General features: G+C 39.2%; 1 protein-coding gene across 4 annotated transcripts in view; it reads right to left on the bottom strand.

The window, feature by feature from the left end:
- Positions 1 to 17066: 17066 nt before the first annotated feature.
- The window catches only part of COL12A1 (collagen type XII alpha 1 chain), a 116735-nt gene continuing 112149 nt past the window's right edge, over positions 17067 to 21652 (bottom strand). For 3 of the 4 annotated variants that reach the window (XM_082475718.1, XM_082475719.1, XM_082475721.1), the window contains 3 exons: positions 21504 to 21572; positions 20347 to 20517; positions 17067 to 18130 (listed from right to left, as the gene is read on the bottom strand). In XM_082475718.1, the coding sequence (XP_082331844.1) occupies positions 17955 to 18130; positions 20347 to 20517; positions 21504 to 21572 (416 nt within the window). In that variant the 3' untranslated portion in view covers positions 17067 to 17954. Of the gene's footprint in view, positions 18131 to 18489; positions 19332 to 20346; positions 20518 to 21503; positions 21573 to 21652 lie in introns of those variants that run through there. The other variant, XM_082475720.1, reaches the window with a different exon arrangement.

The following is a 21652-nucleotide window of genomic DNA, read 5'->3' as shown; positions in this document are numbered from 1 at the left end:
CCATAATTGAGAATCACTAACCTAGAGTCCTTGGGCCACGCAGGTGGAGAGCATTCATAATGAAGTTATCTAGATTATATTTTGATAGCCCAGTTTTCTCCTGGAAGTATTCCCAACATCCCAGACAGAAGAAGTTTCCCCCTGGCTTTCCATGATTTGGTCTAGACTGGGCCTTGTCACACACACGCATATCTGGTACAGCTATTGGCCCCAAGAGTCCATATAAAAGTGGGACAAAAACCTTCTTGGCCAGTCTGACCTGTATGGTGTGGGACCTTTAACTGTAGAATTCACGTCTACAAACTGTGACAACAAAAGGAGAGCTCTAGGTTGAGCTGTGATCTTAACAAAGCAGGTTTCTGGTTCTTCCTTTTCTTAGCCTTTCAAATTCCATTCACCAGATATCTTTACATGACATCTGGTGTCTTCATAGGTTCTTCCCCTTTTCCCTAATCAAACCTTTTTCCAAAATTCATTTGCCCTGGAATATAGATCACAAATATCTTAAAGTGTTATCCATTGCACACTCCACCACATACACACACACAGTGGACTTGATCATAAGCAATGATCCAAGTCAGACAAGAAAGGAGCAAGCCAAACACCAGTGGAGACTGATAAGATCTTCAAAAGAAAAATGTCTTTAACATCGAATTCCTTGAATTTCTGAATTCTACTCAGTTCTAACCCAACTTTTCTTTCCCATTTTAGAATTCTGGGATGTCTCTGTGCCTTTACCTGACCCAGATGTGGGCCTCCTTTTTCTTATTTTTAATTTTGGTTAATTGTGCATCTCTTTTTGAAGTATAACTGAATACAATATTATATTAGTTTCAGGTGTATAACATAGTAATTCAACATTTATATATGTTACAAGTTGATCACCATGTTAAGTCCAGTAACCATCTGTCACCACCCCAGAGTTATTATAATATTATTGACTATATTCCCTTTGTTGTTCATTACATCCATGATTTATTTCATAACTGGCAATTTGTACCTCTAAATCCCCTTCACCTATTTCACCCAACCGGCTACCATCCTCCCCTCTGGCAACCACCAGTTTGTTCTCTATATCTATGACTCTGTTTCTGTTTTGTTTTGTTTGTTCATTTGTTTTGATTTTTAGATTTACATATAAGTGAAATTATACAGTATTTATCTTTCTCTGTCTGATTTATTTCACTTAGCATAATACCCAGTAGGTCCATCCGTGTTGTTGCAAATGGCAAGATTTCATTCTCTTTTATGGCTGAGTAATATTCCATTATATATATGGAATATATATAATTATATATATATACAAGATATATATAATCTTTTTATCCATTCATCTAATGATGGACACTTAAGTTGTTTCCATATTCCATATCTTGGCTATTGTAAGTAATGCTGCAATGAACACAGAAGTCCATATATCTTTTCAAATGAATGTTTTCATTTCTTAGGATAAATACCCAGAAGTGGAATTGTTGGATCATATGGGAGTTTTTAAAAATTTTTTGAGGAAAGTCCATAACATTTTCTAGAGTGGCTGTACAAATTTACATTCCCACCATCAGTGCACAAAGGCTCCCATTTCTCCACATCCTTGCAACGCTTGTAATTTTTTGCCTTTTTAATAATAGCCATTCTAACAGATATGAGGTGATATATCATTGTGGTTTTGACATGCATTTCCCTGACAATTCACGATGAAGAGCATTGTTTCATGTGTCTGTTGGCCATCTATATGCCTTCTTTTGAGAAATGTCTTTTCAGGTCCTCTGCTCATTTCTTAATAAGATTTTTTTTATATTGAGATGTGTGAAGTCTGTATATAGTTTGAATATTAACCCCTTATCAGATACATCATTTGCAAATATTTTCTCCCATTCAGTAGGTTTCCCTTTTGTTTTGTTGATGGTTCCTTTTGTTGTGCAAAAGCTTTTTGGTTTGATGTAGTCCCATTTATTTTAGATTTTGTTGACTTTGTCTGAGGAGACAGATCCAAAAAATATTGCTGTGACTGATGTCAAAGTGTGTATGGCTTATGTTTTCTTCTAGGAGTTTTCTAGTAACAGACCATACATTAAGTCTTTTTTTTTTTTTTTTTAATTTTTATTTATTTATTTATTTATTTATGGCTGTGTTGGGTCTTCGTTTCTGTGCGAGGGCTTTCTCTAGTTGCGGCAAGTGGGGGCCACTCTTCATCGCAGTGCGCAAGCCTCTCATTATCGCAGTCTCTCTTGTTGGGGAGCACAGCCTCCAGATGCGCAGGCTCAGTAGTCGTGGCTCACGGGCCTAGTTGCTCCGCAGCATGTGGGTTCTTCCCAGACCAGGGCTGGAACCCATGTGCCCTGCATTGGCAGGCAGATTCTCAACCACCAGGGAAGCCCCATACATTACGTCTTTAAACAATTTTGAGTTTATTTTTTGTATATGGTGTCAGAAAGTGGTTCAGTTTCATTCTTTGCATGTAGTTGTCTGGTTTCCCCAACACCATTTATTGAAGAGACTATCTTTTCCCCACTGTATATTTTTGCCTCCTTTATCATAAATAAATTGACCAGATAAGCATGGATTTATTTCTAGGCTCTCTATTCTGTGCCAATGATCTATGAGTCTGTTTTTGTGCCAGTACCATACAGTTTTGATTAGTATAGTTTGTAGTATAGTTTGAAACCAGGGAGCATGATATCTCCAGCTTTGTTCTTCTTTCTTCAGAACATTTTGACTATTCAGAGTCTTATGTGTTTCCATATAAATTTTTAAATTGTTTGTTCTGGTTCTATAAATAATGCCATTGATATTTTGATAGTGATTGCATTAAATAAGTAGATTGCTTTGAGTAGTATGGACATTGTAACAATATTAATTATTATAATCCATGAGCACTGTATTTCTTTCCACTTCTTTGTGCTATCTTCAATTTCTTTCATCAGTGTCTTATAGTTTTCAGAGTAGTCTCTCACCTCCTTGGTTAAATTTATTTCTAGGCATTTTAACCTTTTTCAGGTAAATGTAAATGGGATTGTTTTCTTAATTTCTCTTTCTGATAGTTCATTATTAGTGTGTAGAAATGCAACAGGTTTCTGTTACTAAGTATCCTACAACTTTACTGTATTCATTTATTCTAATAGTTTTTTGGAGGAGTCTTTAGGGTTTTCTATATATAATATTATGTCATCTGCAAACAGTGACAGTTTTACTTCTTCCTTTTCAATTTGGATGTTTTTATCTCTTTTTATTGTCAGATTGTTCAGCTAGGACTTTCAATACTATGTTGAATCAAAGTGGTGGGAGTGAGCATCCTTGTCTCGCTCCTGATTTTAGAGGAAATGCTTTAGGCTTTTCACCATTGAGTATGATGTAAGCTATGGGTTTGTCACTGATGGTCTTTATTATATTGAGGTATGTCCCCTCTATACCCACTTCACTGAGAATTTTTATCATAAGTGGATGTTAAATTTTGCCAAATGCTTTTTCTGCATCTATTGAGGTTATAATATGATTTTAATCCTTCATTTTATTAATGTGGTGGTGTATCATGTTGATTGATTTGTGGACGTTGAACTGTCCTTATAGAGAATAGAGGAAAACAAAAACAATTGGAAGAAAGAGGAGAGAGCAAATAAATAAGCAAATCAAAACCAAGGGCTTCTATTTTGCTGGAGTTTGTAAATGTAGCTGATTGGCAAATTGCTTTATGCAGATCTAATGGTAGAACACAAAATCCATATAAATCCCCAATATAATTTAAGGACTACCAGGTTTGCTTCTTAGGTTTCCCGGGGGCTGCCACTTGCCTTTACTGACTCCCAAGTTGACCTCTCTCCTCCCCAACCAGATGATTCCTTAAACCGACACAAATTCATTTCTTATGCCTAGTGAGACATTTTTTTACCAGTATTATCAGACTCCTGGTACATCTGTAGCCCCTGTAAATGCTTATCTGCTTTATCTTCAGAGATTTTAAATCTCACTAATGAATAAATTCTTGTTCATTACAATGTACAACACTTATCAGGCCTTAAAAAAAACTGACTAGCAATAGTCTAGACTAAAGCCATGTGGATTAATTCATGTTCTCCTTACTATTACTTAATATGGAGCTTAAACATTGTTAGAGAATAATTTTAATAAACTGAGTATTATAATAATTCAGAGCTTGGGCTCTGAGTTAGAGTTTCCTGAATTCCAATACCAAATTTGTTAATCACTAGGTCTGTGACTTTGAGTAAATTACTAAATCTCTTCAAACTTCTGTCCCCATATTCATTTTATAATAGATTGTATATAACAGTAGATTTGTGATGAATAATAATTGCTAAAAATGCTTTTGAGCATTTACTATGTGCCAGGAACTGATCTAAGTGCTTTCCATGTATTAACCCATTTAATGCATATTGTATGTTTGTCATATTGGTGACACATGATAAAGAGCTTAATAAATGTTTGCTATTATTAATAATGTTAATGAATCAACTTAAATGTTGACTACCGCCTAAAACTCAGAAATAAAACAAGGGTCTACCCTTTTTTCACAATAAAAACTAGCTTAGTCTTTGTAGAATATAATCTTTCTATATTTGTTTTCGAGTATGTTGTAGCAATAATGAGGCAACATTTTACCAAAGAGATTCAGATTAGCACCATCCTTGACAATGATAAAAGGGAAGTCTTCTCTTTGTTGACTTAGCTCAGCCATAAGCGTCTCCAAGAAGACTCCCTCCTAGTAAATCCTCCAGACCCCTCACATACCCTGCCAACATGGCTCAGTTGTTCCCTTATCTTCTACGACTCTTCTCATAGTATCACATTCGATTTTAATAATCTCTTTAATAGGATTTCACTGAAAACTCAGTATATGAATGCCCACTTTCAGTGCACTAGTGACCAAAGGTCTAATGAGAATTTGGGGCAGATTTTTTAGGAAGTTTCTCCCGACCCACAAGTTCCAGGAAGAGACTTTGGATTTCACATGGAAAGTACTGAGTGGTTACGGCTGCCTGCCCACAAAATCAAAACCCCAAACAAAATCCATTTGAGGTTCTTGCGTCCCAAGACGGCGGAGTCCCCACCTCCCCTTACCAAACCACATACCACAGTATATCAAAGGGTGTTTTGACTCCTGGTTGACATGTGCTATTATTTTTATTCAATTCTGAAAAGGTAGAGTGGTTGAGGAAATGGCCCAGACTCGTTCATTTTGTTCATGAATAGATTATTGAGCTCTAAATTTGTTGAAGTGATTTTCTAGATATATATATTTTATTCACCTGCAGGCCAGAATATTTGCAGAATGGATATGCTAGAAATCCAAGGAATAATTCAGTCAGTAATTATCTTATTGGCTAGCCCAATTTGAGGAAATACCCAAGATAAAGTCATAGTAAAAACTGGATTGCATCCAGTTTGGATAGTACATGTAATTAACATCTCGGTGCCGTTACCTGATTGATAGGTCTCGTAAGATATTTCCACTAGTAACAATACCTATCATTTCTTGAACACGTTTTACTAACATGACAGCATCTAATCCTTACATCAATTCTAAAGCTGGTTATTAGCTTCACTAAGAGTCCTCTAAATTCTAGATAGATCTCTGCTAAAAAATATGCCATGACAAATATAATCCTGCTAAACACCCAATTAACTTGAGGACTGAGGAGGAATTTCCAATCAGCCATAACTTAGATGTAGAATGTTTCTGAGGAAAGCTACATTTTTTCTCTGGCACTTACTCTCTCAAAACAGCTTGCTCGTATCCTACTCATTATAATCAATCACAGAACATCAGCATGGAAATAATCCCTATATCAAATATAGAAAAAAAAAAACCCAATTCTACTCATTTAGAAATTTCCACTAAATTAAAAATCAATTACTATATATCAAGTGTTTATACATGTATTAACTCTAATTACCTCTAATACAACATTGCAAAAGAGATATTATACCCTTTTTTTTTAAATTTTTATTTATTTATTTATTTTTGGCTGTGTTGGGTCTTCGTTTCTGTGCGAGGGCTTTTTCTAGTTGCGGCAAGTGGGGACCACTCTTCATCGCGGTGCGCGGGCCTCTCACCATTGCGGTCTCTCTTGTTGAGGAGCACAGGCTCCAGACGCGCAGGCTCAGTAGTTGTGGCTCACGGGCCTAGTCGCTCCGCGGCATGTGGGATCTTCCCAGACCAGGGCTCGAACCCGTGTCCCCTGCATTGGCAGGCAGATTCTCAACCACTGCGCCACCAGGGAAGCCCTATACCCATTTTATAGATCAGAAAAGTAAAGCTCAGAGAAGTTGCATTACTTTCCCAAAGCAGGTAGTAAGTGGCAAAGTCGAGACTTACATCCAGGTTTTCCTGGCTCCAGAGCCTTTCTTTCTCCCCTACTGCACTGCCAGTCCCCAGATGGGCTGCTTTCTCTTGGTATTTTGTTCTTAAAAATGTAACCCTACTCCACAACCTAAGAACACAATGTTATTTAAGAAAGACATAATACAAATACCTTCAAAAATTGTGAAACTATTCTCATTAACAAATTCTGATAAAGGTTTACGTACTCCCAGAATGTTCCTGTTTCATACATCCTTTCCACTTTCCTCCTCCACATTCTTCCATCTGGTTAAGTCAAGGCAAGGAATGTTAAATTCCTGTTGTATAAGATCCTTACTAAAACCTTGTGCAAAGTCTTCACCATAATCCCCAAGAAGCACTGAGAAATCCAGTCACATGTCAAGACAAATTTACTGGAGCTACTGGATGGCTAACGTGGAGAGGGAGCATCTATTCAGGGACCAGTGCTACGCATCACATCATTATCTTCTCTGAGTCTATTGATAAGAGGGAAGAAGCGAAGGATGATCCGCTATCAAAATGTGAAAGGAGAAACAGATGTTAGAACTTAAAGTGATGGAATGAAAACTGAAGAGAAAGTAAGAAAGCTTCAGCTGGAAAGTGAACGGGAAAAACCCTAGCCTGAGCTGGAATAGCTACTGGAGACGTTTCTAATGCCTCTTCACGGGATTTGTATCCAGCTTAATTTTTTAATATGGTCAAAATTTTTAATATGGTCAAAATTACTACAAATATTGGCATGAATGTTCCCACAACTCTAGAGGTAGGTATGAGGCCCAACTTTTCAGAACTTTGGAATCAAAGAGGTTAAGAGAATTCTTCATAACACAGAAAGCACCTGAGTCAGCGTTCAAACCCAGGTTATCTGAGAGCAAAGTTTGCACTCTTAACGCCATCATGATTTATACACAGGATTACGCCTTCATCACCACAGGTAAACAGTAAGGACAGCAGAGTGTAGGAGAAAGGCACAGACTGAAAACCTCTCTTAACTGTATGAGCTTCAATAATAGTTTAATTTTTTGAAATTTTTTTCTAATGTGTAAAATGAAGATAATAATACCTATAAGAATAGCTAAGTAAAGGCACTTAGCACCATGTCAGGCACAAGATAACTTACATGTGAGTTTTATTTCATGTCTTTAAAATATCTATGAAAAATATTTTATAACTTCATTAGAAGTTCTCCTAATATCTAACTTAATGTTTTTGTATCAATTACATTTTGCATTCTGTTCTGAAATTAATATTGCTAAATGAGAAACTAAGAAATTGAGAGGTCAAGAAACATATATATATTATTATAAGAAAATCTAAAGTTAAAAGGTATATATGAAGAAAAAAATGTGTAAATTGTCTGTTAGCGTAGTTCAACTTGAATAAATTGACCTTAAACAATGTATTCCAGTGGCATTTGCTTTGAGGGATCTAAAAAGCAGAAATTTAAACTGATAAATATCTCACATCTGCTTTGATTGGCAACCCTGGGAGATGTTCTGATTAAAGGTATTTCCCATTTGACACACTTGACTTATCCCATTTGGGGTAACTTGAACTACAATCAAAAGCTCCAGTGATTGACAACACTTCTCACCAGGACCTCTCTCAACAATTAATTTTATAACAAATTCCATTGTCTAATCATCCTGTCATACGCTGACTCTTGGGGGCATGGCTTGGGCAAAATAGTTCTTTCTAATGGAATAAGGCATTCTTTCTTCTCTGTGTCATTTCTTGAACACCTTAGGCTTTTTTTAAATTAATAACTCAATGGGATTTTGTGGCAACCTCTTTATCTTATTTTCCAGTTATGAACCCTGAAAAAGAAAAGAACATGAAATGTTTCCTATAACCTAGCCAATTATCTTCCCTTCATTGCTCACGTTACCTTGAATTCAAAGGTATAGGTGTTGGTTCGAAAGCTCAGGAGCTTCCTGGGTGAAAGCTGACACCAGCCCCTGTACACAGAGGGCAAGGAGACACCAAAGAAAGAGGCAGAGCACTCTGGATTGGTAGGTAGCAGGTTTAATAAGCAAGGGGACTTACTTAGGGGGCTTGTCTTGGGTGGCCCCAAGACCAGAAGATCTCCACATCCACCTACCAGAGTCATGAGTTTATATGGAAGCCTTAACTGGGTGCAGACATATATTCAGTCCAGATGGTTCAAGACCACATTGCTCCCTCAAGGCTACATCCTTGAAAACAGCTCCTAATGTAAGAACGGCGGGTGGAACGTAAAACCCACAGTTAGAGGAGAGGGGGTGAGGAGCGTCCAATTGCCTAGATCTAGCTGGAGGGTCAACAGGATGTCATGTTCTCTCGATGATCTCCTCCAACGGTAGAACAGCACCATGAAAAGAAGCACAATTGTATAATAGCCCAGAGTAAAGAATAATCAAGCCTTCCTGTCACTAGTGGCTCTTACAGAGGGAAATAAATAACTAAATATTTTTTTAAAAAAACGGTGGCATCCTCCCCTGCTCTGCAACAAAGTGGACATGAAGAAGTTCAATTACATGTGCATTATTCAATCTTCATACAGTATTTTGATGTTTCAAATAAAATTTTGTGTATCAAGGAAGAGAGTTTGCTCCACTGAAATTATTCATTCAACAAATATTTATTAAACACCAGTACTCTGGTGGCTACTGGAAACATAAAAGTAAACAAAATAAATATGATTCCTGCCCTTATATAAACTTGCTATCCAGTGGGGAAGGCAAATTGGGTAAGAAATTGCTGGTATGATAGAAGTTATCAAAGGGAACATAAGTGATATGCAGGGATCTTGAACTTTGAAAGTGACAAACAGGTGTCCCAAAGGAAGTGATTATTTGAGCATCAAATTAAAGGATGAACAGGATGTGACCAAATGAAGAGAGCATGTTCCAGGTAAAGGAAATAGCACCCAGGAAGGCTCAGGATTAAGAAGGGGTAGAGCAGGAATTCCAGTGTAGTTGGGGAAAATCAATTGAGATAAGTGAGGTACCATGACGGCAAAAGTAGGAAGAGCCCAGATCCTTGATGGCACCTGAGTCTTGATAAGGTTTCTGAGCTTGATACCACCAAAAATTTAGGAAATGCCATGATATGACCAGATTTGCATTCTTCACAATCATTTTGGCTGCTAAGCTGTGAGAAAAATGGATTGGAGAGAGGTAAGAGTGGTTGGAAAAAGATCAGATGGAAGTCTTCGGAGGAATCCAGACAAGACGCTGGGGCCTAGAGGAAGAGAGTGGCAGTGGGGATACAGGGAGGTGAGCAATTGAAAGATGCTTAGAAAACAGAAGCCAAAGGATTTACTGATGGACGTGACATAGGAGGTGAGAGAAAGAGAAATCATGTCAATTCCCGGGTTCTGGATGAAGCAATTGAGAGGGTGGTGGAACCACTCACCAAGGCAAGAAACTTGTAGAAAGAAGCTGGTGTGGAAAGGACGGTGAGGGATTTCACTTTGTTCATATTAAACTCGAAATGCCTCTAAAACGTCCAACTAGAGACATACCAAGGCAGTTGGAGATACATGCCTCAAGGATCGAAAGAAAAGACTGGGCTAAAAATACAGTTTGGGCATAAAAATAATATCCAAAGCCAAAGAGAGAGGGTGTAAAATTTCCCATCCTTGTTGATTATATGACTCCCCTGAAGAATATATTTAAATTATACAGATTCTTGAGCCTCCGTCTCTAACATGCTGAATCAGAATCTCTAGGTCATAGCTTGACTCCTTAGCTGTACTTTTTAATTACCTGGGAACTTTTAAAAATCCTTATCATCAGACCTCACCCTAACCCAATTAACCAGAATTTATGAGGGTGGGATTCAGACATGAGGATTTTTTTTTAAGTTCCCCAGGTGTGTAGGCAGAAGTCAAGAACTACCGCTCTAGGGATATGGCTGGTAATCTACATAATTACAAAAGCATCCAATTATACAATTATCGGCCAGATGTCAGCTTATGCTTTCAGTCACCCTTCATTCAGGTTTCTGTTCAGACAGGCATTTCCTACCACCCTACCTAAACTAGAACACATACCCAGCACTGCCTATCCTTTAGGCCTGCTATATCTTCCTTCATAGTACCTAACACCCTCTGACTATATATATGCTTTACCTGTTTACTTATTAGTGTCTGTTCTCACTCCAAAAATGTAAGCCCCATGAACGAAAGGACTTTGTCTATGATGTTTTCCTATGTACGTTGTAGAATCCTAGCACCATTTCTAACAGCACCTACCACTGAGTAGGTGCTTAATCCAATATTTGTGGAAGGAATAAAAAAGGGTTCAGAATTCAAGGAGTAGAGATGCTCCTTTTGTTCACACAGGAGGAAAGGGTGGGCCCAGATGCAGGTGGTTTTGTAGCCCTGGTGATAGAAAGGTGAGGTTCCAGTTTGGCTTCTCATTTCAATATGAAATAACTTCTTCTATGAGAAGTAATGAGAAATCTCATGATCAGGGTGAGGTATAGGTTTGGAGTTTGGAAATTTTTGAAAAGAGTTGGGAATATGGCTAGTCAAACTACTGTGTTGACAGGCAAGTTGAGGTTGATCATAATGGATTTACAGACAACCCTCTGCCCCAATGGTTGATTTTCTCCTACTGTGCGAAGTACCCTGGGTATAGTCATGGATATTACAAGCAGTTGGGATAATCTGGAGTTAGGGTTTTAATACATAAGTGTGACAGAAGAATAAAGGAGCAAGGCAGTTTGGCTCATCTGGATAATTGAGCTATTAAATGGGGCTTTTCCTTTTGACTCAGAAGTTGACAAATGGCCATAAAGATAAAAGAAAACCATTAAGTACCACCCACATTCTAAAGAGAGCCATAAAGCACATTCCATTGGAACTTCCAAGAATTGGTAGAACTGGCTCTGCCATCCAAACTGACTCCATCACACCAAAGCAGCCTATATTTGCAAAAGAAAGAATCAAGAAGAATCCTTGGAAGCAGGTGATCATTGGTGTAGGGCAGAGAGTTGTGCTTTTTACTTTCTATTATAGAAAGAGTGCTTCACGGGGAGATCAGCTCGGTGCTTTGTGACCACCTAGAGGGGTGGGATAGGGAGGGTGGGAGGGAGACGCGAGAGGGAGGAGATATGGGGATATATGTATACGTATAGCTGATTCACTTTGTTATAAAACAGAAACTAACACACCCTTGTAAAGCAATTATACTCCAATAAAGATGTTAAAAAAAAAAAAAAAAAGAGTGCTTCAAACCTTCACCCAGTGAGCCACATGAGAGAAGCTCTAAGGAAAACCATTTATAGAGATTGAGGGGTGTCTTCAAGAAGAGCATATTATTCCATTATTCCATTATTCCACAGTAGACTTGCTGACCTAACTTACATGCCTATGTGCTTGAATGAGGAAAAATGAATGGGAGGCAGCAAGGCAAAGAGAGGTCGCATTTGTGGAAGCAGACTTTCATTTTTCATTTGGCTTGACACGGATGCTTCAGTCTCCTGTGGTCAAATGGGCACATAGAAAGTAACCAGACTTGGGCCATCTTACTGGAATCCCCCCTAACAGGACTTTAGGTTCGGGGAGAGGACATGACTAGCAAGTAGCCGTGAGGTATTCCATGGGGACAAAAGCTGACTGGGGGTTGGGAGAGGTCATTCTGGACATAACTGGGTAGTGGACGGGGCCCTTCGGGGGGGGGGCCTTCTTCCCCTTCAGGGGGGTTCTCCTCTGAAGAACATACACAGGTACCCAACAAGAGGAGCAGTACTTGGGTACACACCATGCAGTGAGCATTGACATTCAAGAGAGGATTCTAGTAGCACACATTAAGTGGAGAAAACCTTAACCTCCTTTTTCCCTAGTCCTCATCCCCTAGCTGAATTCTGAAGAAGCTGGAGTGAAAGAGCTGACATACCATCTCTACAGTCCAAGTCCTAAGTTTTGACTTTAAGGATGAAAGGAAAACGAATACTAAATTAGATTTGAGATTCACATTTTCAAGTGGATTAAATTGCACTGGACTGGACTGGAGTATTCACACTTGAAATAATCTAAAAGCAATGGGCTCTGTCTGAGGTATGTGAAGGGACAAAAAAAGAATATCCAACAGAGCATAACTGAAGGCAGTGCCTAAAGAAAAATAAAACTAGTTTTGTACTCCTTGGAGTTCAGGTGGTTCATTAAACTGGGCATGTTACCAAGACATGAAATCCAAGGTAGACAAGGAAAGGAGTGAAGATGACGAGGAGGTGATGGATAGGAAGATCACAGAAGCTTCATCACATCGAGTGTCATGACGAAGCTGGAAGAGCTGCCGTGCGGGTACTTGAGTAGGTGAGCTGGAAACCCAAGAAGATTGGTCTGTCTAAATCAGTGATTACGGGACTTCCCTGGTGGTGCAGTGGTTAAGAATCCGCCTGCCAACGCAGGGGACACGGTTTGAGCCCTGGTCCGGGAAGATCCCACATACCGCGGAGCCACTAAGCCCGTGCGCCACAACTACTGAGCCTGCGCTCTAGAGCCCGTGAGCCACAACTACTGAGCCCGCGTGCCACAACTACTGAGCCCACGTGCCTAGAGCCCATGCTCCACAACAAGAGAAGCCCCCGCAATGAGAAGCCCTCGCACAGCAACGAAGCGTAGCCCCCACTTGCCACAACTAGAGAAAAGCCCGCGCGCAGCAATGAGGACCCAATGTGGCCAAAAATAAATAAATAAATTAATTAATTTTAAAAAAAAGACAGTGATTTCAAAGTAGTGGCAGTGTGATACAAGTCCAAGACCTTCAAGAGACTGAGTAGCTGAGATTAAGTGAGAGAAAATGATTTTGAAGAGAAGAAGGTAACTGAGATAATTACGTATTTGTCATCCAACATGGAGGCTTAAGACACCCAGAAGATACCGGGGTGGATCAAAGCACTGCTGGCCCTGTACCAGCCCCTACTGAATGGGGTGGAGTGACCGTGAAGTAACTAGATGACAGTTATGGGGAGTTGGGTATGAACCTCAAATGATAAAGGTGTTTTATAGAAGGAAGGATTGTTGGTCTGGAAACAGCGCTGAGGAGTCAGGAGGACACATCCCCACCCACCAACTCTGGGAGGTATCAACCATCTCTGCGGTGTCTTCAGGGTCAAGCCAGGAGGTGCTGGGATTGCTCACTGAAGAGGCTAAGGTTTTGGGGGAGTTTGTTGAGAATGGAATGGGAATTCCAGATGTTCCAGTGGAAAGATTGATGATAAAGGAGGAATAGGGAGTTGGCAGAGTCAAGATTTGTTAGAGAAATCTGTAAACCTCTTGAAGAATGTTGAGCAGAGAACATGACATGGTCAGGTTTGCATTTTAGATAAATCACACTGGCATGTGTGAAAGACTTCTCTGAGGGCTCCAAGGCTATAGGAAAAAGGGCCACTTGAGAGACTGTGATTTGTGGCTAGAAACTGCCTCGAACTTATTAGATGCTCAGTATCTCCTTCTTAAACACTAGTTTGTGGCCAAAACAACTTCTTTTATTTGGAACTGGATGTGACTATAAATGTAATAGAACCAAAGTCCTTTATCTTGTAGCAACGTATAAGGTTTTTGTGTCAAAATGTAAGAAAAATGAAGGTAAATTTCTTGCATTTTTCCTCTCTTTACTAACTTGAGCTCTTCTTAACAGTCATAATCCAGAGAAGGGGAGCCGGAATCACCTGTATGACATTATCTAAGCATAACTTCGGGTCAGCACAGCAACTCCCCGTTTCATTTAAAAGGAAATTGGATAAATGGTTGATTTGTATAAATAAACTGTCAATGAATCAAACACACACACGCACAAAAAAGAGACTGTGATTATACTCCTGATAAGAAATCCCAAGGGTCTAAAATCGAGTAGTAACAACAGGGTGATTAAGATATGTATGTAGAAGCTCAATCAGCTAGACTTGATGAATTGGATGTGAGAAGTGAAAGAAGAAAGAGTTTACAATGACTCTCAAATTTCTAGCCTCAGGAACTGGTGGTTGGTAGCGACAATGGAGGAAAATCAGATTTAAGAGGAGATACTTCGGATTTGGACATTGTGTCAAAGACTAAAGTCTTGAGTTGACGCCCAGTATGCATTTCCCCTCATATTGTTATAGGTAGCTGATTTTAGTTTGGTACATGGCCGCCCAAAATAATGACAGCATTTCACACCCAGAGCTGCATGTAGCCACCTGACAAAGTTCTGGCAATTGGCATGTAATGTAAGTTTGGTGTTGTAAGCTGTGTTTGCAACTTCCAGAAGCATCCTTAAAAGGAGGGGTGAGTTTTTCTTCACTCCTTCCTCCTTCTGGCAGGGGACTATGGACATAATAGCTAGAGGTCTACTAACCATCTTGGTCTAGAAGTGTAACTTGGCCACAGAAGCCACAAAAAGCATAGCAGAAAAACAGAAGGGGCCTGGGCTTTGACTTCGTAAACGTGAAAAATAAATTTCTGCTTGTTTAAACCACTGTTATTTTGTGACTTTCTGTTAGTCACAGCTGAATCTAATCCTAATACATATCACATGTGTTAATCTTGAAGTATCTGCAGGACTTCAAGGAAGGATATACAGTTGGATATACTGATATGGAAGCAGGCAAGAGATGAGTTGGAGACAAAATCCATAAGTTACCAGCACACAGGTCATTTCCTGAAAGCAAATCCATGTGATTTTTCCCTATAGCCTTCAGCAGCCTCGTTTTAAGATGAAAAAGTTAATAAATGTTCACTTAGACATTCACATCTACATTCATTTTCTAACCACAAGTATAAGGTGAATTAGGGATCAATATTAATTTGTATCTAAAAGATTGCCTTTGAAAATGAAAGATTTACCACAGCTGTTCTTGTATAATTGGCTGCTTTTTATAAGGCACTCAGACCCCATGAGGATAGTATAGTCAAGCCCCCTTTTATTATAGAGTAATTATGACTAAACCCAAATGATGAATAATCTTATGTGCCAAATACAGTGCAATGGATATAATAATAAATACTTAAGAACAATTACATTGATGTGATTTGTAGAAAAAATAAAGTGTAAGTTTGACCAAATGAATAGGCAGCATAATTCTTTACAGATTCAAAAACAGATGTTCACAAATATGAGAAAATATACATGCAGCCACCTATTCAACTTGCTAAATTGCTAATCCCATTGTACAAATATTCTATAAAAAAAAATACTCAGCAATTAGGATCTATGTAAGCGCTGTTTTTAAAGTTTGAAAACTTTCCCACTGTAGACCTCATTAGAAGCTACCACCTCTTCCCACAGTTATGTCTAATTTCTTAAAAATAAGAGCCCTAGCTTCAAATAAAAGTTATAATGAATTTCTTATAATACTTCCAGATTTAAAGAACTAGAAAATGTGTTTCAAGTTGTTCTGTATTCCCTCAAAGGAAGTGTGAATAAATAAGCCAGCACCTACAGGTTTGATGTGGGGGGTGTGGGTTACCACTGGGTTTTAAACCCAGACTATCTGGCCATCTTCTCCCTATCACTTGTCAGTATGCACTCAGGGATTACAGAAATAATTTTAACTTCATCAAGGAGGAAATATACTATGAAAGTAAAAATCCCAACATATATCTCAGTTATTTATTAATTTGTGCTTAGGACTGCCTTGGCACCTTCCCCCCCTCTCCCAGCACAGACCAGAAGGTAGCAAATCTGCATCGCCAACATCAAGAATTGAACCCACGTCCAGTCGGTGAGGGAAGGTGGAATTCCTTTGCGCCTCAAATCCATGTGGCCCTGGGACCCAGCTGGGTGAGTGACAAGGAATCGAACCCATCTTCAGGCTCCTGATACAGAGGTTCATCATCAAGGAGTATCAGAAACCCAAATGAATCAGAAATTAATGAAGATAAATTCATAGAACCTTGAAAGATGAAAGCTCCTGCCCAGAAAGTAAGGGATTCCAGGAAGGGAGAGGAGAGTATTTGATGATAAAACCAGGTAAGAAGCACAAGGCCTAGAGTCTTAGTCTTGCTCTGATACTGATTAGCCGAGTCTGTTTCTTCCTAACAGAAAGCAAAGAATTAGACTGGGATGATCTCAGTGGTCTCCTTCAACTTTAAAATGTACGTATCAGAAATTACAGACGAATGCTATGAATTTGGCAATCTGCTTGAAACCTCTTGATCACAATACATTTATTATCTAGTCCTTTTGATCGGGGTCTCCAGGAAGTATTTAACTCAAGATGTTTTGCTCTGTGGAAAATGTTCTTTCAGTACTTCTCTCTTCAATTGATGTCAGTTCTTTCAAACAAACATTTACATTGTTTTCTTTGATATTTAAAATGATGTTATTGTATTCATAAAAGTAAAAAAAAAAAAGAAGGTATCACTAAATGTAAACATTTCCATTAAGGATTATCCTTTTTGCAGTTAAACATGCTATTGGGTAAAGTATGGTATAGGAAATTGACTGAATGCATATGAAATCTTGTGGCTTGCTAAAGGTTGTTTGGTTGTTTGGGGTCTCCTAGGATACTTAGTTGTTTTTCCACCAACCCACACTTCCTCTACATTCCTAATAAAGCCTTTGGAATCTGCTGGGCTTTTTAAGGCTCTCTCACTACTCTCTTTCTATGACTTCACCACATCATTAAAAACCTAAAGTTATTTAGCATAATTTAATAGTATTAGCAAGATCTGTAACTGTATCCAAGGATATGAACTTGTTTGTTTTAACAACCGCCTGGACAGTCCAAAAGGCCATTAAAGAAAAAACATACCATGTCAAATTTTCAGTAGTTTTATTGAAAAATGCCTCTTTTGTTTCAGAAATAAATAATATAAGGCAGTGAAATTCACAATCTGCAGTTAAAATATAAAAGCAGCAATTCTATGTTCATAGTCTTGCAAACATTTTCCAACTGCTTTTGATAACTAAGAAACATTATGTTCTGGGAAAAAAAAAAGTTCATACTAAATGTACAACACAAACATGCAATTCCATCTCTGCAGAATAATCTGCAATTTGGTATAAATGTTAGCGTGTCTAAAACAAGGAAGTTTAAGGTCATATGGAACTGTATCCAGTTGATACAATAATTTCAGCTACATGGCTTAAGGTTTGTGGTTGTTAAAGGAGATGTATAAGAGCATACTATGCCCTAATGTATAACAGAAGATAGAAGAGGAAGATAAATAGTTGCAACAGAGTTGACTTTTCCCTCTTTTTTGGTTTTAGTAGGGGAACTGCTTGGATCGGGATGTAATTGAACTACAAATAAGCATTGGAAAAGATAAACTGCCCTCTCGAAATACACAGTCGTTCTGGGTTCCAGGACTTACTGCTTAACCTAAGAGTTTCACTGAGGCTTCCCGCTGTGCTACCTAAAAGCACAAGGCGCCTTCTCTCCCTGCAGCTTTTGTGAACAAAGTATTTTGCAAGCACTTCAAGGGCAAAGGCAAAGACTTCTACAGACTGCGTGCGGCGAGCTAGGCTTCCTGCAGAAACAAGGTTCTCTACAGCCAGAAAGGGTACTCTCGGATGAAACAACGCCGGAAGAAACGTGACAGATAACACGTGCACCGCTCCGTCTGACCTGGAAATGAGAATCCCAACACCTCCCACCCCGCCCCCAGCCTGGCCGTGCTGCGCGCGCGCGCGCCGTGTCAGGTTCACTGCCGGGGGCCGCGGAGCAGGGCGCGCCGCCGGCGCGCATGCGGAGGGCGCTCCTCGGCGGGCTCGTCGGCGCCATAGTCCTCGTACTCGTCCGCCGTCCGCTCGGGCTCCACCGGCACGATGAAGGGCTCGCGCTCAGGCAGGTAGGCCCCGCCCTCGGGCACGTAGGGCTCTGTCCGATTCAACATTACAGTTATGGCATGATTTGGAAGGCACACACACACACACACACACACAGAGCAAAAGCTAAATCATCACCCGAGGGGATGGCACTCCAGTCTTAATCTCATAACTATAAATAGATAAATTACAAGGTTCTGATTGCTTCCATTTGCAGAGAGAATTTGGTGATCAATAATGAAATGGCACTCGTTTTTAACCTTCAAAGATCCAGCAGTAAGTACAATCATTGCACAAATACCTGGGAAGGCTCAGAGACTGCGCCAAGGAGAACTGTAAACCAACCTAGGTAGGATATTTGCACATCCCCCAAGTGACTGTTCGTGACTTCAAACTCCTCAGTTCAAAGAACCATTTGGAAAGATGAGGAGGTGAGGGGAAGTTTTACATTGGCTCCTAGAAACTGAACTCTGGAGGTGAAAATCAACTATCACCAGGTAATATACAGTACATGACATTTTCTGTGGCTCTCTCCCCCACGGCCTGAGTTACAGCTGGTGGGTGAGGACCACCAGTGACTACAGCGAAACAGGAAGAGAAGAAGTGACTCTAAGACTGTGGTTTGAAAATTGCGATTACAAAATCCAAATGAAAGTACATGTACAAAAGGTAATCATAGTAAGACACAGGCCCTGAATCAGACACATCGCTAACAAGCTAGAGATGAGGAGATTCTATTTGGTGTTATTCCGGCAGAGAGCAAGCAGCAGGCAGAAGCTGATTGCACAGGACTGTTAAGTGATTTTAGTGGACAGGATCACATACAAATCATTTACAAGCCATAATTAGTTTATTATTTACATAGGATATTTCTCTTTAACCAGGTTAATTGTTTTTCTCAAAATGGCATCATCTCTGCGGTTAGTAGTTTTATTATGCGCCTCTTTCAAAGCTGAGGCCCCTCATGAGCTGTGTGTTTGAACTTTTTTTTTTAAATAATATTTTTCTACATTATTACTGAAATGCATCAGGCTTATAAACTAACACCACTGCTTTTGTATCATTCAAGTTAGTAATAAAGAGTCTCCACCCTCCGTTATGATGTCCACCCGGTTCATTAACCACATCTGTGGTGAGATTTCCATACAGACTCATTTCCTAATAAGCACGTGCGCAAACATCTCAGAAACAGGATTTTCATGTATTCAAACTGTAAGCAGCACTGGCGACTTAGAAAATTTGTTAGCCGGAACCTGAAACAGGTCAAAGATGATAGTTTTTAAAAGTTGAATTACTATGCAAAAAAAAACATCTATACACATTCATCTAAGTATGTAATGGTTAAAGTATATATGTATATATCCATATATTTCAAGTTATTCACACATACCAGAAGGCAGAGGAAATTCAAATTTCTTTTATAAAGAGTGAAATTGTAATTTTGGGAATGGGTTGCTTGAGAAATTTACGATTCATGATTACTTTTTGGTCATATGTAAGTATGCACATAAATATATAGATATATAGATATTTAGATATTCAACTACTCATGCACTACTTGCTAGTAGCCAACCATATCAAACAGCAGTATCATTTTTAAAACTTGCAAGATGCTTGAGGGTGTGCTGATGAAAAGGTCACCGCTGACCGCTGCCCACAGCATTAATATATTTATTTTCAGATCAGCATATCGCCTTTATCCCCACAGTCCCCAAAATCAGGCTTAAGAGACTTCTGCCTCCTGTAATTGTCAAGTCCTAGGATTTCATGACTGACTAAAAACATTAAGTCCCAGAGTTTATAAATATTAATTCCACGGACAATGTGAAATAGTGAAATATTTTCAGTTGTCTGCACCATGTGATCAAATAGTCTGCCTACACATTAGACTCTCAAAACAATTTTTTAGATATATTCTTGTATTCAACAAATCCCTCTTCCCAGCCTTTAGGGTTAAAAAAAAAACAAACAGTCAATTGGTAGCATTCTTTGAACTCCCAAGAGAAATAAAGAGAGGTTTATGATGTGATTTGGTAAGTGCAGAAGTATAGAAAGGAGGAGAAAATAATTATTCAACTCCTAACAGTGAAATAATGTGATAAAATTAACATTAATTCTTTTGAGAAAGAATAACAAAACATACAACTGAAAGAGTTGATATCTTGAAGAAATCCTCAAATCAACTTTCCTTCAGTACTAGGGAACTTCATTTCCATAAAGGTTTTTTAATTCAGGTGAATTTGGGCCCCTATAATGGCAACAACATACCTGGATAGCCTTGTCCATTGTATGGGATGCTGGCACACTGGGAAGAGTCACAGTATCCAGGAGGACCTGGGGGGCCTCGGATACCTGAGTTTCCAGGACGACCAGGGGGACCTGGAGGACCTCTTGAACCTGTGGACCCTGGTGGACCCGTTCTGGATTCTCCTTGTGGACCTATTATGGGTTGAAAACAAATATTTCCCCTCTTGTCAAACACATCTCCTGAGGCAGTCAACAATACTTTGGCACCTCCACTACTTCAAGACTAGACGATTCACTAGTGTATGGTAAGAAAATATTTCCTTAAGAAATCACCAGTCTGACCCAGTGTAGAACTTTCTTACCAGTGATTCAAGAATTAATGCCAAAAATCCAACTATGTTAATGATTTTATTCAAAGAAAACTGACTTAGCAAGAATTGAGCCAAACTAAAGATATCAGTGAGTTCTCTGGTTTGCTCCCGCTGTCTTAGAGATAAGACTCGCTGCAGGAAATGGCTGTGGTAGCCAAGGCAGACAGTCGGGATGCCTGCTCCACGCCTCCAGACTGTGTGAAGCAGTGTTATCTCTGGATCAAGTGACACTTACTCATGGTTAACATAAATGTAAAGATTTAACCTCTAGGACGGACTGTGGTTGCAAGGGTCTCACGGACCTTCTAACGAAGAAAAAAATTCATTTTCAATCTAGTAAACAAAATGCACAGAACAACTATTATTTCCTTCCAAAACATTAACAAAGAAACTGTGAATGAAATCTTGCAATGTGTCAGGATTTCTAATGAGAGTATATTTCCTCAGTCTACTAGCGACATCTCAAAGAATACCAGAAGGAACAGGAAATGACACCATCCTTAAAGGCTATGAGGCCAAACAAAACAAATAGGAATCCCATAAAAAGAAAACAACAGCCCTCTGTGTCACTAAAACTCAAACCCTCATATATTAAAGTTAGAGTGAATGCTTAAATAGAACGCACTGAAACATTTTTTGAACAAAGAGAACATAAAAATGAGGTTATACAAGTGGGACTTCTTGCTAAAATATATTCCGTGATGGTCAGTATGCCTGAAGCTAACAGGATGAGTTTGTGCATCTCGTGGGGTCGTATGCTCTCTCAGTAATGATATGTTCACTTGTTTGATGTACTAGCAAACCTACCTGAGGGGCCAGGCAGCCCTCGAGGTCCTGGAGATCCAGTACCCCTTTCGCCTTTCTCTCCCGGCAAACCTAAGCAAGCACAAAATGGGAAAACACAGAGGGAAAATTATCCGGAAATATGTAGTCTTCATCGGAACTGATAGTACTTG

The sequence above is a fragment of the Balaenoptera physalus genome (genome assembly GCF_965194825.1).
Source record: "Balaenoptera physalus genome assembly, chromosome: 9".
NCBI lineage: Eukaryota > Metazoa > Chordata > Mammalia > Artiodactyla > Balaenopteridae > Balaenoptera > Balaenoptera physalus.
This window is presented reverse-complemented; position numbering and strand designations above follow the sequence as displayed.